Below are 16,877 nucleotides of genomic sequence, written 5' to 3'. Positions count from 1 at the left end.
CCAGATGCCCTCATGATAATTAAGACAAGGATACAATTGGGGTTTCCTTTTGAGGATGGCTGCAGGGACCATCCAGGGACTGAGCAGAGGTGTGGGTGCAGCCATGGATCCAGGCATCAATGGTTGGCCACAGATGGGTGTGCTGCAAAGTGAGCTCCACGCATGCATAGACCCCTCCCTTGCCTCCTGCTCCCATGGGAAACACAATTGATCACATTCTAATTGAGCAACAGTAGGCCACTAGGGCTTTTTTCCCTCAAAAGCTGTAAACAGATCTAGTATATTCTCAAAGACCTCATGCTTCCAGTAGAGAAGCAAAGAAATGTGTGAGCATTTGTCACACAGGGAGATCCGGATACGCTCCATCACTGTGGATCCAGGCCTCAGGGAGCAGGAGGGTGTTCCTTCATGTGGGAAGATGAGGGACACACATGGGAGGGGGTATTTGTGCACGGCTTGGAAGGATGGCTGGTCCTTGCCCAGGGGGAACAGGCCCAAAGCAAGCGCTGGCAGTTAGTAGCTATGGGGAGCTTTCATTTGAACCTGCTCTCCTGAGTCCCCTGGGCCATCCCCACACCTGGTGGGGCACTGTTCTAAGGGGAGCTCAGGGCCAATCTCTGATGTGCTTTCTAAATCAGCAAGGTGTCTCACAGGTTGTGATTTTAGAGACAAGGTTTTCAATGCTTTGCATTAAAATGCAAAGATTTTAATGAGCAGAGTCTTTTTGCCAATCCGCATTGGGCAGATCCCAGCAAGACATATATTTTTAAGATAATTTTTAAACCTGTTTAATTTTGGTAAAAAAAGTAGAACATAAAATTTACTATCTTAACCAATTGTTTAGTGTACAATATCTTCTTTGAAGCCTCTGAAAACCTGGTGCTTCTGTAATAAAATCTAGCCCCGGGCCAGGCGTGGTAGCTCACCCTTGTGATCTCAGCACTTTGAGAGGCCGTGTCGGGCTGATCACTTGAGCCCAGGAGTCCAAAGCCAGCCTGGGCAACATGGTGAAACCCCGTCTCCACTAAAATACAAAACTTAACCGGGCTTGGTGGTGCGCACCTGTGGTCCCAGCTACTTGGGAGGCTGAAGCAAGAGAATCGTTTGAATTCGCGAGGCAGAGGTTGCAGCGAACCCAGATCGCGCCGCTGCACTCCAGCCTGGGCGGCAGAGCGAGACTCTGTCACGAAGAAAAAAAAGAAAAGAAAGAAAAACCAACCAACCAACCAAACAAACCTAGCCCAGGCTATAACCACGTCCACTCGGGATTTGGGATGAGGCCGCGGGGATGGGACTGGGCTTGGGTCTGCGCACAGGACGGTGGGTGGGGGGCACTCTGCAACGCAGGGAGAGGGAAGGCGGGCGTCGCAGGTACAGGCGAGGACAGGGAGACCCTGTCGCGGCTGAACACTTCTGTGCATTTTCTTCACCTTTCTGTGCATCGGTATCCACATTGGATTAATACAAAATGAAAAAATTGCGGTGATGATTACATGAGGGGGTCATGGAAAGAAGCCTTTGGCAGGACTGGTCCCGGGCAGGCAGCCAGCAAAGTCTGACTGGCTGAAGCAGGGGGAAGTGCGCGAGCGCTGAAATAGAAAGTGAGGTAGACTTGGTTGAGCAACTTGGCTGAGAGACACCTGATTGGCTAGCGGCTCAGCAAAGGGGGTGTGTTTCCTCCGAGGGGCGGGGCAGAAGGAGTGCTAGAGTTTAGGGCTTACTGTAGGTTAGGGCTGCATTCAGACAGCCTGCGAGCCGCCAGGTGATCCACGGGCTGGGCTTCGCTTCTGCTGTCCCCTGCGATCCAACTCCCCAATGGCAGCGGCCGCCAGCCCCGCGTTCCTTCTACGCCTCCCGCTTCTGCTCCTGCTGTCCAGCTGGTGCAGGACCGGGCTGGCCGGTGAGTTCGGGGATGGAGCCTAAGCGGGGCGGAGGCCAACCGTGGGGGGCTGTGGACTGCGGGCTTCAGAGGAGGGGAGGCTTCTGGAAGGACCCGTGCGATCACCCCGGACTGCGCCCCCGCTCAGTTTCCCTCCGCGTCTCCTTCCCGCCGGATCCGCTCCCGGAGGCTACTTATCCTCCGAGGGGAGGAGCTGGTCAGAGAGGAGGCTGGAAAGGAACCCCCAGAGAGTGGAGGGGCCAGAGGGCTGCAGAGGGCGACGTGGAGCGGGGATCCCTAGTGCAGCCCGGCAGTCCCACCCGCCCTCGGGAAGGAGAAACCAGAGCCCCCAGAACCCGAGCTGGGGTCAGGACAGGGGTGAAGTGGGGTTGCACAGGGACACAATCACAGACACTCCCACCAGCCACCAGCCTGCTCTGTTCTCACCCGCTCTCAACCACACAAACCCTCCAGCACCCCCAGGGCTGCGTGCCCTTTAATTTTTCCCTGCACTTTCCTGTAGACACTCACCTGCACCCAGCGGCTCAGCAGACACTTCCCACCCTCCCCTCACCATCCACTGCCACCACCCAGGTAACATCCTCTTACTCCCCACCTCAGCCCAGCTGGTCACCCCAGAGGTCTCCCCATCCATGAAGGGGCCCTCGCGACCTCTTACACCACGTGACACCTTCTGCCTCTTGCCTGAGGACACACCCCAGCAAACACACCCCAAGCTCCCCACAGAACCTGTGCAGGGGGCATGGGAAGCACCATTTCCTCCAGGATGACCCTGGGAACTCTGGTGAGTAGAGGCACCCACTTCTGCCCTTGGGGCCCAGACCTGCCTGTTGTTCCTACTGGGGCGCCAGCGTCATAGAGAATAGTCAGTGTGTAGACAGGGGTCAGCAAACCCTTTCTAGAAAGGGAGGAAGGATGCCCTGTGATCTTTGCAGGCCATGGGTTCTCCGTCTCAGTGTCCAGTCCTGTCCCTTTGTAGAGCAACAGCAGGCAATGGCAACCTGCAAATGAGGGGGGACCAGATTTGGACCCTGTCCTAGGTCGCTGACCCCAGATGAGGGGATTACAGTGTACCAGCAAATAGTACCCCATCCCCTATGGTGTCATCTCCAAGTGGTGTCTCAGGTGTCAGTTGGAGAGTAGAAGGTGGTCCTACCTTGCCTGTGGCTTTTGGGTGGTGTGGATGTGATGGGAGTGGGGGTCCCATGGTTCAGGGTCTACTCTCCCCTCCTTTGCTGCTGAGTGGCATCTATGGTCCACGGGGGCCATCAGTGACCTTCCCTGAAACCTGAGGTGTAAGCTGAGGGTAAGGGGGTGCAGCCACGTGGTGTCCTGGGAATTGGGGCCAACTGCTTGCGCAGCTTCCCGGTTCCCTGTGGCCCTTCTCCTGCCCATCCCTGGAGAACCACCCGTGTCTTCTCACTGCCAGGCCTCTCTTCCTAATGACCTAGAGGGTGAGGAGCCCACCTGTAATGGGCAGCTCTGAGGCTGGATGGTCACGGCCCTTCCACGGCTAAAGGCCCCATCTCTGCCAAGGCCCAGTACTCTACAGGAGACACTTTTTAATGTTGAGATTTCCTTGCTGTGAGTGGCGGTGCCTTGCTTCTGAACATTCACATGGAATCTATGTTGTGATTCCCCAATTAGACATTGGAACCACATGTACCTCTAGGATCTTAGGGGGTCTTGGGTCATTGGGCACTTAAGGCAGGTCCAGCCTCGCTCATTCATGGATTGCCTGTGGCTGCTTTTGAGCTTCAACAGCAGAGCTGAGCAGTTACAATGGAGAATATGTTCCCTGCACACCTTTACATGTTTACAAAATTGCCCTTCATAGCAAACTCTAGTGGCCATAAATACGTTTGGAGAAGCCCACAAAGAATCATTGCACTTGCTGCGGGGTTAAAGGGTCCTTCCTCACTGGAAACTGGTGTCTTCTTCTAGTCATGGGTTCAGGGTCTGAGAAGTGGCTTTATTCTGCAAATTAGGCAAAGCAGCCTCGTTCTTGAAGGACTAGCTACTTTCAGCCTCCTGGTCATCCATCATTTGTTTTATCTCTGTTTCTTGTAATTATTTAAATCCAGCACTATTCAGGTTGGGTTTCCATCTCTTCTGGATCTTGGACCCCTTTGTTCTATGAGCCATGGGCATAGCTTTGTATGACTGAGGTCTCCAGCTGGCATTGTGACTTCTCTAATCATTTCCATCATTGCACCCTCCTTGCTCCTGACAGTTGACAGCCTCCACCTGGAATCTGTTATTTCGGGATTTTTCGTCCCATTACTACTGGGAGCCCATTTCAGGAAGAGCATCTCCTGCCCCCAACCCTGGCCTTCAGCAATAGGCATCCCTGAGCTTCATCCCATTCTGGTGCCTTCTCATGGGGCCTTCTTTTTATGCCAGGTAAACAGGAGTCCTCCAGGCTTCCCACGAGCACAGCAGATGGACATTGTTCTGGATTTTCACACTCAGACCCCTCCAGCCTGGGCACTTCTCTGAGCCTGTGATCCCTCCATCTACTGCCTGCCTTAGATTTTCAGATTTTTCTATTTCTTGCTGTGTGGACCATCCCTTTGTCCAAGGTTTCAGGAAGGCATCCTCATAGTAGATGAGCACCACCACCAGGGGCTTTGCCAACGTGTTAAATCCTGTGACCATGACAATTAACTCTTCTTTATCCAACTGGGTTCCATCCTCACTCCGTCCCACCATGCACCAGTATCCTCAGGTGCAGCCCCCACACCCTGTCCCACCTCCCACAGTCCACGTGGGCTACTGCTGAAGATCCTCTGCCATCCAGGCCCTTCCTCCTCTAGCAGTCCTGGCACCTTTCTAGCAAGGTCATGTGTTGACCGATGTGGACAGAGGGGCAGTGGGACATGTCTGGGGACATGTGGTTTCTCAGCAGGCAGAGACCTCCTCCTCCTCCTCCTCCTCTTTGCCCTCATGGAAGTGGGGAGCACTCGCCTTAATCTTGTGGACACCACAGTTCTGGAGGGGGCACTCCTTGCTGGGCCAGCCCAGCCCTCCAGAGGCTTCCTCTTATTGTCACAGTGTGGAGGAGGGGTATCTAGGGGTCTTTTTCTCCCCACCCAACTCTCACCTGCCTTTCTCCACAGACCCTCACTCTCTTTGCTATGACATCACCGTCATCCCTAAGTTCAGACCTGGACCACGGTGGTGTGCGGTTCAAGGCCAGGTGGATAAAAAGACTTTTCTTCGCTATGACTGTGGCAACAAGAGAGTCATACCCATCAGTCACTTGGGGAAGAAACTAAATGTCACAAAGGCCTGGAAAGCACAGAACCCAGTACTGAGAGAGGTGGTAGACATGCTCACAGAGCAACTACTTGGCATTCAGCTGGAGAATTACATACCAAGAGGTAAGTTTCAGATGGCCCAGGACAGGAGGGAGCAGATACAGTGGTAGGTTAGAGACATTTATAGTTTTCATGTAAAAATACAAATAGGAAGGTCATCTTACCCCGCAAGACGTCTAGAGGCCAGGCCAGGATGTGGCAGAGCAAGTAAGACCAGGAAATTGCAAGTGGAAGAGGATGGGGGCTGAATATCTGTCAAGGCCAGAGCTGATCTCTCTCTGATGGGGGCAGAACCCCTCACCCTGCAGGCAAGGATGTCTTGTGAGCAGAAAGCCGAAGGACACAGCAGCGGATCTTGGCAGTTCAGTTTCGATGGACAGATCTTCCTCCTCTTTGACTCAGAGAAGAGAATGTGGACAACGGTTCATCCTGGAGCCAGAAAGATGAAAGAAAAGTGGGAGAATGACAAGGATATGACCATGTCCTTCCATTACATCTCAATGGGAGACTGCACAGGATGGCTTGAGGACTTCTTGATGGGCATGGACAGCACCCTGGAGCCAAGTGCAGGAGGTAACAGGAGAAAAAGAAACGGGGATCTCAAATGAGATCAGAAATGGTGATCTCAAGAAGTTAGTTCTTGAGTTCAGCTTCAATCATCCCAGTGTACACGTTTAGGTTAAAATGACCTCCTCGTGGGGTGCTCCTCCTGGGGGTGCTGGCATGCCTGTGCTCTCCCACCCTCCTCTTCCTTCTCCCTCCTGACTCCTATTCCTCACTGCACTTGCTTCTGTTCCCCACACTGTGGATTTCTCACCAGCCTCGAAACTGCAGGTGTCACTATTTTCAGGCCTTTCTCCTTAGTGTTCCCTCTTGAGAATCACTTTTCCTTTCCTCCTCTGGTCTGTTTCTGGAAATCCATCAAAACCTCCTCCAAGGCCAGCCTCGAGACCCTCCCCTCCCCCACCCTGGAGCGTCACCTCCTCTTCCGCCACAGCAGGAGGGTGGGCTTTGCTGTCACCTTGCTTCCCTCAGCAGCTCTGTGAGCTCCTGAGGCCAAGGGACACCCCCTCTCCCTTCTTACCCCAGGAACTGTCCCAGGGGCTGCCCCATAGCAGAGGGGACAAAACCTCTGCCTTCCAGGATGACCTGGGTCAGCAGGAGCTGAGGAGGCATCTCCTCAGATTTGGGGCCTGGACAAGGGTTGTCACTCTTGTGCTTCCATTTCAGCACCACCCACCATGTCCTCAGGCACAGCCCAACCCAGGGCCACGGCCACCACCCTCATCCTTTGCTGCCTCCTCATCATGTGTCTCCTCATGTGCCCCAGGCACAGTCTGACCCAAAGCCATGGCCACCACCCTCAGTCCCTGCAGCCTCCTCCTCATCCTCCCCTGCTTCATCCTACCTGGCTGCTGAGGAGAGTCCTTTGGAGTGACAGGTATGGGGGCAGAATTGGGAATGGAGCAAAGGGCAGGTGGGTGAGGAGGGAGGACAGGGATGGAGAATTCCCAGAGTACCACCCCTCCCGATGGCTGGAACCTTCTCATCCTGACATGAGACAGGTGAATGAGACCTTGTGTTGCTTGTTGGAAATGACCTGGGCAGCTCTGCCCTGAGTTCTGATGGATTCTCACCATCAAAGGCCAGAGGGAAAGGTGCAGTGGTGCCATACCAAGGCTCAGGGTCTGTTGAGCTTGAGAGGGTTTAGCAAATTCAGGCCTGATTCAGAGCAGGTTTCTGTTCAGGAAGGGTGTGTGGCCTGCAGGCAGCAGGAATTCAGACATGGGCAGTCCTCTTAATTGGGTTAGGTGCATCATGGTAGCTTTACATGAGGTGTGACAAGGGAAGGGGGATTCCATCTCTGAGGCTAAGAGAGAGATATGTGTGGGCGGCAAGCCACCCAGGTGCCAAGGCAAGAGACTGAAGGCACAAGCTGTTCCAGTATAATAAAGAAAATACTTAAAATAAGAATAGTTGTATTAGACATAGAATATAGACATGATTATCTATGAATATTATCAATCATTAGTCTGTAGTGTTACTCTTTTTTCCAATGTTATAATAATCTCTGTTCCACAATTATAACCTAGGAAAAACCAGGCCATGCAGAGACAGGAGCTGAAGGGACACGGTGAGAAGTGACCAGAAGACAAGAGTGTGAGCCCTCTGTCATGCCCAGACAGGGCCAGTAGTGGGCTCCTCGGTCTAGCGGTAGCGCCAGTGCCTGGGAAGGCACCTGTTACTTAGCAGACCGGGAAAAGGAGTTTCCCTTTCCCCGGGGGAGTTAGAGAAGACTCTGCTCCACCACCTCTTGTGGAAGGCCTGACATCAGTCAAGCCTGCCCGCAGCCATCCGGAGGCCTAAACGTCTCCCTGTGATGCTGTGCTTCAGGGTCACGCTCCTGGTCCGCTTTCATGTTCCGCCCTGTACACCTGGCTCCGCCTTCTAGATAGCGGTAGCAGAATTAGTGAAAGTATTGAAGTCCGACAAATACATAGAAGAAACAATGACGTAAGCTGTCCTCTCTCTCTCCGCCTCAGCTACCAAATAGCGAAGCGCCCCTTGTCTGGTGGACACGTGACTCGCGTGACGTTACCTATCATTGGAGACGACTCACACTCCTTACCCTGCCCTCTTGCCTTGTATACAATAAATAACGGCGCAGCCAGGTATTCGGAGCCACTACAGGTCTCCATATCTTGGTGATTCCCTGGGCCCAGCTGTCTTTTCTTCCGTCTCTTTGTCTTGTGTCTTTATTTCTACGATCTCTCATCTCCGCACACGAAGAGAAAAACCCACAGGCCCTGTAGGGCTGGTCCCTACAACTATGAGTGTAATCCCAGAAGGAGGGGTCTGGGAGAGCCTTGGTACACCTAATTGAAAAGGAGGGGGTGCAGGGCTGCCTTCCCACAGAAAGTGACTTGGGTTCCAGGAATTAAGGTGGAAGGCGAAGAGTAGAGGCTGCTCATGAAAAAAATTTTTAAAAAGTCAGTCCCATGGACCCATGGGGTTCGAGTCCAGACCTTGAGGCAGCTCCCTTGCCATCACCCTCCTGCACACCCCAGATCCTGAGCCCGCTGATGGCCCTGCCAGGAGCAGAGTGGACTCAGACATGGGGGACCTGAGCTGCTGCTTAAGTCCATGGGCACCACTGGGCTGGACAAGGAATGAACAAGGTGGAACAGGGACAGTCACCTTCAGAGCTATGGGTGCTGATTGCAGTGTGAGGAGAGGCTGAGGAAGAAGGGGAAGGAGGAATATTTGCCTGCAGGCCCACCCAATGCCAAGGACACAGGAATACAGAGCCCTCTCTTTGGATGGGCTCCCCCTACCCCTTGCCATGTTTTAGGCCTTCTCATCAGATGGTAGAGAGGGCCTTGAGTGAGGGAGCAGGCCCATCACTACCAGCTTCAGTCCTGCAGGCCCCTCCACTCCATCCCCTGGTCAGGTGCAGGGCCTGGGCTGACACCGTGATTTGACGAAGGAGGAAAGAGGTTGCTCCAAGCTGCAGGTGCCAGGGTTGGGGCTCAATGGAAAAACGGGTCCTTTAGTGCAGTGGGCTCTGAGACGTGGAGTGCCTAGGGAAAGACTGCCCTGGAAAAGTGATCCAGGTTCTCCTTCATCTCTTAAACCAACATTTGTGTCCTTTTTGAAAGTTAAAGATGATACCAAAAAGCCCCTGTGAGCAGGGTCTTGATCAAACTCGCCCTTCTGTCTGGCCACCTGCCCACCACCTACTGTGTATGTCCAGTGGCCTCCAGCAGATCATGATGACACCATGGACCCAATAGCTCATTCACTGCCTTGATTCCTTTTGTCAATAATTTTACCAGCGGTTATTCCTAACATCTTATGCTATTTTTTATTGGTGCTACCTGATGGAATTCCTGCAATTAAAGTTCTGGCTGACTAAACAAGGTATGTCAACATTTTCTTTCTTCTGCTTTTGTTTGAAAAATCAAGTACTTTTTGAATGATGACCTCTTTCTTCCAAATGATACAGTCAGTAAAACAATCATGTTAGACTTCAGACCTCCAGGGTTTCTTTCTGTGTCCTGAAGGATAATTCTTTATTTAATAAGAAAAAATTATATTAATGATTATTTCCTCAGCAATTTATTGCTCTGTACTAATATTTCAACATAGAGTTCTATTTCCCAAAAACCTACTGAGTTTAGAATTTTCTTGTATTACCCAGTAGAGAATTAATGTTATTTCATTTTTCCTCCACGATGTGAGTAATAAATGAGTGATTCTGCTAGATTTTGTGTGGAAACAGAGAATCTACAAAACGTGGCTGAAAAAAATCAGGGACAATACAAATACATGGAAAAATAATTTATGCTCATGGGTTAGAAGATACAATATAGCTAAAATGGCCATACTTCCAAAAGCAATTTATAGATGCAACACTATCCCTATCGAACCAACATCATTTTTCACAAAATTAGAAAAATCTAATCTAAAAGTTATTTGGAATTAAAACAGAGCCCAAATAGCCAAAACAATCATACGCAAAAAAAAAAAAAAAAAAAAAAAAAAAAAAAGCCAGGGGCATCTCACTGCCAGACTTCAAACTATAATATAAGGCTACAGTGATCAAAACAGAATGGTACTGGTACAAAAATAGACACTTAGATCAGTGGAACACAATAGAGAACTCAGAAAGAATCCTTCACACCTACAGCCGTCTAACCTTCAACAAAATCAACAAATAGTGCTGGGATAACTGGCTAGCCATGTGTGGAAGAATGAAACTGAAGCCCTGCCTTTCACCATATAAGTAAAATAACTCGACATGGACTAAAGATTTAAATGTAAGTCCTAAAACTATAAAAATCCTGGAAGATAACCTTGGAAATATCACTCTGGAAATAGGGCCTGGCGAAGATTTCATGATGAAGACACCCAAAGCAATTGCAACCAAAACCGAAAATTGCCAAATGGGACTTCATTAAACTAAAGAGCTTCTGCAGAGCAAAGGAAACTAGCAACACAGTAAACAGCCTATAGAATGGGAGAAATAGCTGAAAACTATGCATCTGGCAAAGCTCTAATATCCAGAATCTACAAGGAACTTAAACAACTCAACAAGCAAGAACAAGCAAGGCCTTCTGGGTTTGGCCTCTTCAATTTGGTGTCCACATCAGCCTGGACCTCAGAGAGGGAGTGTACAGGGAAGAGCGCCGAGCATGCCGTCAGTCCTCCACATCCTTTTGCAGCTGGCCCACTCTCTGAGCATTTTCCTGGATCTTGGCTTCAAATTTACCACCAAGCTCCTGGCAGTCAGCCCTGGCCACAGCACTATCCTGGACCATCGTGATGGCCTGGTGGTTGGCCTCCACATCAAGAAACAGATTTGTTATGTCCGGGGAAAAGCCATGCAGGCTTTCCTTTAAGCCCTTTCAGATGGGGCCAAAATGCACTTGCAGGAAGGTGTCCATGTGGGGCAGCAGCACCCGCTCCAAGGATCTACCAGACAACTCCAGCTCTGTTTGATTTGCCACACTGCAGCTGTGAGGTTACTAGCCAGGGCTTTCCCCGGGCCTGGTAGGCTGTCACCTGGGGGAATGTCATCCTGGAGATCTCCCAGGAGGGATTCCTGCTGCTCCTGTTGCACTTCAGCCTCATTGATCTCCACAGCCAGGTGGCGTGACTTTAACTTCCTGGCCGTCTGGAGCACCCTGTGGACATGGCTGCTGTGAGTGGATGTAGAATTTCTCTGTTTTGCAAGCAGCTGTGAAGGTAACCAGCTAGGACTTCTGGAAAAGCCTTGTTTTCACAGCCCCTTAATCTCAGGCTGGCTCCCTCTTTATGCCTTCCCTTGGGGACCCCTGCTGGGTGCCCTCATCTCTCAGTGAGCTACTGAGAGGCAGGTGCCTGCCCAGAGTGAATGTGAAGCTCCTGCAGTCTGATTTGGGCCTGCACTTGGCCTGCCATGGCCCCAGCCTGCTGCCCTGCCACAGCCAGGAGCCATTTCAACCGTTTTCAAATGCACAGGCATCTATTTAAAATGGCAGTATCTGTGCCTGCTCAGGCAATCCTGAACCTTCTTAACCTGAACTTTTTCCTCCTAAAGCAATGACCACTTTAAAACAGGCAACATTAGCTTTTGATTGCTATTGTAAGAAATTACAAATTTAGTGGCTTAAAATAACACAAATTTGTTCTCTTACCATTCTAGAGATCTGAAGTTGGAATGGATCTCAATGGGCTAACATCACTGTGTTGTCAGGGCTGTTATTTCAGGAGACTCTCGGGGAGAACCTGTTTCCTTCTCCCCTTTTCCAGCTTCTCCAACTGCCCACATCCATGGCTCAGGGCCCATTTCCCCATCTTCAAAGGCAGTTCCATCAGATTAAGTCCTCACTGTGCCCCTCATCTGGTTCTCCCTCTTCCGTCTGCCTCTTCCTCTATAAAGATCCTGTGATTACATTGGAACCCCAGGGAAATCCAGAAAATCACCCCGTTTCCGGGGCAGATGATGAGCAACCTCAACTCCATCTGTAGCCTTCACTCCCCTTTCCATGTAACCCAGTGGAGGGTTCCAGGGATTCACACCGGCATCCTCTGGGATTGGCGGGAGTGGGTGGGGGTGGCAGGTGATTATTCTTTGCAAAACACATGCCATATAATTTATGTATATATCATTTTTATACCACAAAGATGGGGGAAGAAGCAGAGCAATATTGGAGCAGAGATTTTGCATCCTGTTAAAATTAAGTTGGTTTTAATATGATCTAGGTTGTGGTAAATTAAGATATTAATTGGAATCCCCTGAAATGACTAACAAAATAACTTTTTTAAATAAAAAATGAAAAAGAGACAATAAAGGCAGTAAAATGATGCAGTAGAAAATATCTGTTTAACACAAAACAAAGCAATAGTGGTGGAAAAGATGAAGAAAATGACATAGTGCATATGGAAAACTAAGAAAAAGGCGGCAGACATAAATTCTGTTCCACCTTAGCAGTAATTCCCTTACATGTCAAAGTGATAAACATTCAAAAGAAAAAGCAAAGATTCTCAGAATGCATTTTAAAAATGATCTAAAGATACAATGTAGATCCAAAGATACAAGTAGTTTAAAAGTAGACATATGGAAAAGATAAAACACATCCATAGTAAACAAAGACAACTGAAATTGCTATTAATAATATCAGGCAGAATCATCTTTAAGACAAACAATTTTATAAACACTCTTAGAACCAATCAACGAAAGGGAAACTCACAAGGAAAATTAGAAAATACTTTGAGATGAATGGAAACAAATACACAGCATACTATGATTTATAAGAAGCAGATAAAGCAGCACTTAAAGGAAAACTTACTGCTATAAATGCCAGTATACTGAGAAAGAACAGGACAAAGAAAGGATTATGTCAAATTAATAACTTGATATTTCACTTTAAGAAACTCAAAGAGCAAAGTGACCTAAGCCCCAAATAACAAATGGAAGGAAATAAAAATTGGAGTGTAAATAAATGAAATAAAGAATAGAAAAACATTGGCGAACTCAATAAAACCAAAAGTTGGTTCTTTGAAAAGATCAACCAAATTGTCAAACCTTAACCTAGAATGACTAGGTAAATGGTGGAGGGATAAAACTCAAATGACTAATACCAGGAATGAAAGAAGAAACATCCCTACCAACTTTACAGAAACAAAAAGGATTATAAGGGAATACTATGTACAACTGTATGTCAATGAATTCAAGAACCTGGATGAAATGAACATCTTTCTTTTCCATTTATTTTCCAGTTATTATTGAGCCACTTTTGATTGTATCCTCCCCTCTCTACCAGAAAGGACAAAGGTTGATCACCAAAGACAATTTCAGACTCTTGTCAGGCCTAGGGACAGCAGCAGAGGCACCACAAGCTTCTCTGATGCCGTAGATTGGCCTTCCCATGATCTGCCACTTCTCTAGACGTTTATTGTTTTCTGTTGAAGATGCTGGAGTTCTAAGCCAGCACTTTAAGGATTACTTGTTTTCTCCAGGTGTTTCCTGTGTATATACAAGAGATGATAGATAGATAGATAGATAGATAGATAGATAATAAACTCCTGTTTGTTTTTTTCATGAAAATCATTTTTCCTCCCCGCAGTACAAAGGCTTGTCAAATGCACACTAATGAGCAGCTGATCTGACTCCTCCAACCGATGAACTCTGTGCTTGGCTCTGTTTGGAAACACACTGAGGAGCCCCGCCTCTTTGGCTGCCACAGGATACATTTCCAGAAACACCTGTTAGGCGTCTGTGGGTGAGGAAGGCGTCAGGCCTTCCTACCTGAAGCCTTATTGACTCCTGCAAGTGCTAAAGAAACCCCTGGGGACAGGCTAGGCTGCCTGTTCCTACTGGATTTTAGGCCTGGAGACTTCTGGTGGGGGCAGCCCAGGCAGGGAAATCAGGAGCTGTGGACAGGGAGTGGAGGAGATCAGGAGGGGATGGCAAGACCCCCAGCCTGACCCCAGTCCCCAGTGCCCTCTAGCAGCAGAAATAGGAAAAGGAGGTTGAGGGCAGGCAATACTGCAACCTCCTGTGCTGAGCATACAGATAGGTCCAGCCTGGTGGCCCCGCACCTGCAGATTCAAGGCAGCCCTGCCCTGCACTAACCCTGCACCTCCCAGGCCCACTGCTCTCCCACTGTGACCCCATCCGGAGACTGGTCTATCCAAAGACCAGGGCATTGACCAGCAGCCCAGTGCTCTGCTCCACAGCCTCTGTCAGGCAGGACGGAGCTGGAGCCCAGGCAGAGATGAAGACAGGGGAAGATGGCCCTTGTGAGCCAGGGATGTTCTGTCCTGCTGGGCATGGGGCCTCTCTCACAGAGAACCTACGTGATCTTGCTTCCCCCACTTTCTTATCTCATAGGCCCTACATATTTGCCAGAAACCACCTGCATTCCTAACTCTTTGCCAGATGTCAGGGGCCAGCCGCCAGGGGAACTGCGTGGCAGAGCCCCTGTGACAATGGCCAGAGAAATTCAGGAGTTCCCAGAAAACAGAGGGTGCTGGAAATCCAGGTGGGAGAGCTGCTCCTTGTGCCAAGATTTTCCTCAGAGGCTCCTTCTCCGGTGCCCTGAGCAGGGCTGAGCCTGGCGAATATTAGAATTTCTGCTGGGCTGAGAAAACAACAGCAAAAGGAGAAGCAGTCTGGGGGGTGACTTGGAGGTGGAAACTGGGTGCGGTCAGAAAAGTGAGTGGAGCCTGGAGGCCAATGAGCACCCCACCCTGGCAAGTCACAGCAGGACAGGGCAGGGGACCAGGCATAGAATTGGGCCAGTTGTAACCTGCACAACCTGGAAAAGGATTTGTATTTGTATTTCATGTACCCATTGGGTAAGGTGGCACATATCTCCAGCTTCCTTGAGGTGACCTCAGTTTAGGAAGTTTCTTTTCGACTGAACTGTGTCAGGAATCTCGCCAATGCCTGATGCTGCCCACCACATCTCTTTTGCTACTGCTGCGGCTGGAACCTGCCTGGGAGGCACTGGCTGTGAAGGCTGGAGACCCAGGGAGGCTGCCCTGACACCTCTCCTTGTTCCCTGAGCCAGGGGGCCCCTCTGAGCCCCTTCACCCCTGGGGAGCTGTTTTCTGTGCCTTGTATGAGGTTTTTGTCTTCACAGAAATGGCATTCTAGTAAGAGATAGAAATTTTAAATGGATAGATATGTAAATTATATGGTATGTGTGTTGGGCAGAAGAATTCCCTCTCCAACCCTCAGGATGGCAGATCCAGTCCCTGGAACCTCTGTGTTGGGGTACATGGAAAAGGCAGTGAAAGCTGCGGATGGAGCTGAGATGGCTAATCAGCTGCCCTGGGAGAACCAGCCAGGGAGGGGTAGTGTTCTCATGTGAACCAGGACTCAGCCTGGTGGAGCTGCCTTTGAAGATGAGGAAATGGGGTCCTGAACCAGGGACGTGGGCAATTGAGCAGCTGGAAAAGGCGAGGAGGAGACAGGTTCTCCCCGAGAGCCTCCGAAAGGAACACAGCCCTGACAGCACAGTGATGATAGCCCCGTGAGACTATTCAGACTTCTGAGCTCCAGAATGGTAAGAGAATGAATGTATGTTGTTTTAAGGCACTAAATTTGCAGTAATTTGTTGCAACCACAATTAAAAGTTAATAAGGTCTGTTTGATTGTTTGTTTATTGGGATAGAGTCTCATTCTGTTGCCCAGGCTGCAAAGCAGTAGCGTGATCTCGGCTCACTGCAACCTCCGCCTCCCGGCTTCAAGTGATTCTCCTGACTCAATAACCTGAGTAGGTGGGATTACAAGCACTGGCCACCACACCCGGCTAATTTTCATATTTTTAGTAGAGACAGGGTTTCAACATGTTGGCCAGGCTGGTCTCAAACTCAACCTCAGGTGATCCAGCCGCCCTGGCCTCCCAAAATGCTGGGATTACAGGTGTGAGCCACTGTGCCCGGCTTACTAAGGTATGTTTTAAAGTGGTCATTGCTTTAGGGAAACAAGTTCAGGTGAAGAAGGTCCAGGATGGCCCGGGCAGGCAGAGGTCTCCCATTATGAAATAGAGGCCTTTACATTTAACAGTGGTTAAGATGAAAAATCACGTTACATGAATCATACCACAATTTTAAAAAAAGAAAGAAAGAAAGAAAGAAATACGAGGATTCCAAATGGGAGGGGCGGGGAGAACCAGGCGTGGAAGGGTGTGCCACCTGGGAGCAGGAGTGGGAGTGAGCCGGGCAGATGCCTGAAGGGCAGTCCATGCTGAAGGGAGGGCAATGCAAAGTCCCAAGGCACGGGGACATCTGCAGGGCTCTGAAGACCAGCAAGGAGGCCGAGGGTGGAGGTCGGAACTGAGCGAGTGAGGGGGCATAACGGACAGCTGGCCAGACTGCGCAGGGCTCTCTAGGCATCTGCAGTGACTTTGGTTTTACTGAGAGAAAAGGGGCACTTTTGGAGGATTGGAGCAGAGGGGGGCGTGAGTGATGAGGTTCTGAAGCATCACTCTGGCTGCTCTGTAGCCATTTGGGAGGTGGGGACAGGCACGGAGAACCAAGTAGGGCAGCACTGCAATCACCCTGGCCAGGAGGACGGTGGCCTAGAACCAGGGTCGAGTACTAGATGACAGTGTGGTCAAATCATAGATATTTTATTTCTAGTCCAAAGAAGAGATAAGAAAGAGGTCGAGCAAATAGGTGATTTTTTTTTTTAATTCTTCACAGCCTTACAACATAACCTCTAAATCTTCAGTAAAGTTGGCTACATTCACAAGTAGCTGGTGTCACTTTGGTGGGGGCTTTGTAAGGAAGTGGGCAGGGTGTCTTTTAAGGAAGACTCAGGAGAAGTGCTGGTCTTCCAGTTGCAGAGGGGAATGGAGTTGCAAGAAGAAAACAGCGAGGTTTGGTGACACACAGTGGGAACACGAGCTCAGGGGGCAGGAGCTCCAGGTCTCAAGAGGGCAGGACGATAATGCAGTGTTTGCACAGAAACCAAGCAATAGAGGGAGCCAGCACCCACCAGAAATGAGGTAGGGCCGCTGTCACAGCTATGCCAGGACCGGCAGAAGCCTAAACCCTGAAAAAAGGTGGGGGCCCCCACCTACATATTAAGGAAAACATATGTATGCCATTACATGCTGGTCTCCAACAACTGCTAAAATTACATTAAATCTTTTCTAGAA

At 49.8% G+C, this 16,877-nt stretch overlaps 2 protein-coding genes across 15 annotated transcripts in view; one reads left to right on the top strand and one right to left on the bottom strand.

The window, feature by feature from the left end:
- Window positions 1–16,877, bottom strand: part of LOC100985629 (UL16-binding protein 2) — a 75,965-nt gene that overhangs the window by 24,325 nt on the left and 34,763 nt on the right. For 3 of the 13 annotated variants that reach the window (XR_010112314.1, XR_010112313.1, XR_010112311.1), the window contains exons 2-4: window positions 5,385–5,649; window positions 1,722–2,901; window positions 1,063–1,589 (exon numbers count right to left, since the gene is read on the bottom strand). The gene's annotated coding sequence lies outside the window, so the exon portion shown is untranslated. Of the gene's footprint in view, window positions 1–34; window positions 1,590–1,721; window positions 2,902–5,384; window positions 5,650–16,877 lie in introns of those variants that run through there. The other 10 variants (XR_010112310.1, XR_010112312.1, XM_057302610.2 and 7 more) reach the window with 8 other exon arrangements.
- On the top strand, window positions 1,699–7,959 carry LOC100988536 (UL-16 binding protein 5). Of its 2 annotated transcripts, none has more exons than XM_003811514.6 (5): window positions 1,699–1,900; window positions 5,020–5,283; window positions 5,512–5,793; window positions 6,451–6,661; window positions 7,764–7,959. In XM_003811514.6, the coding sequence occupies exons 1-5, from the start codon at window positions 1,816–1,818 to the stop codon at window positions 7,927–7,929; spliced, it is 1,008 nt and encodes a 335-aa protein (XP_003811562.1). In that variant the 5' UTR covers window positions 1,699–1,815; the 3' UTR covers window positions 7,930–7,959. The 2 variants fall into 2 exon arrangements, with proteins under 2 accessions (XP_003811562.1, XP_063461091.1); XM_063605021.1 differs by having other exon boundaries at window positions 1,744–1,900; window positions 7,314–7,959.

This window comes from Pan paniscus, chromosome 5, assembly GCF_029289425.2.
Source record: "Pan paniscus chromosome 5, NHGRI_mPanPan1-v2.0_pri, whole genome shotgun sequence".
Lineage (NCBI taxonomy): Eukaryota > Metazoa > Chordata > Mammalia > Primates > Hominidae > Pan > Pan paniscus.
The sequence above is the reverse complement of the archived record's forward strand: the minus strand, read 5'-3'. Positions and strand labels throughout refer to the sequence as shown.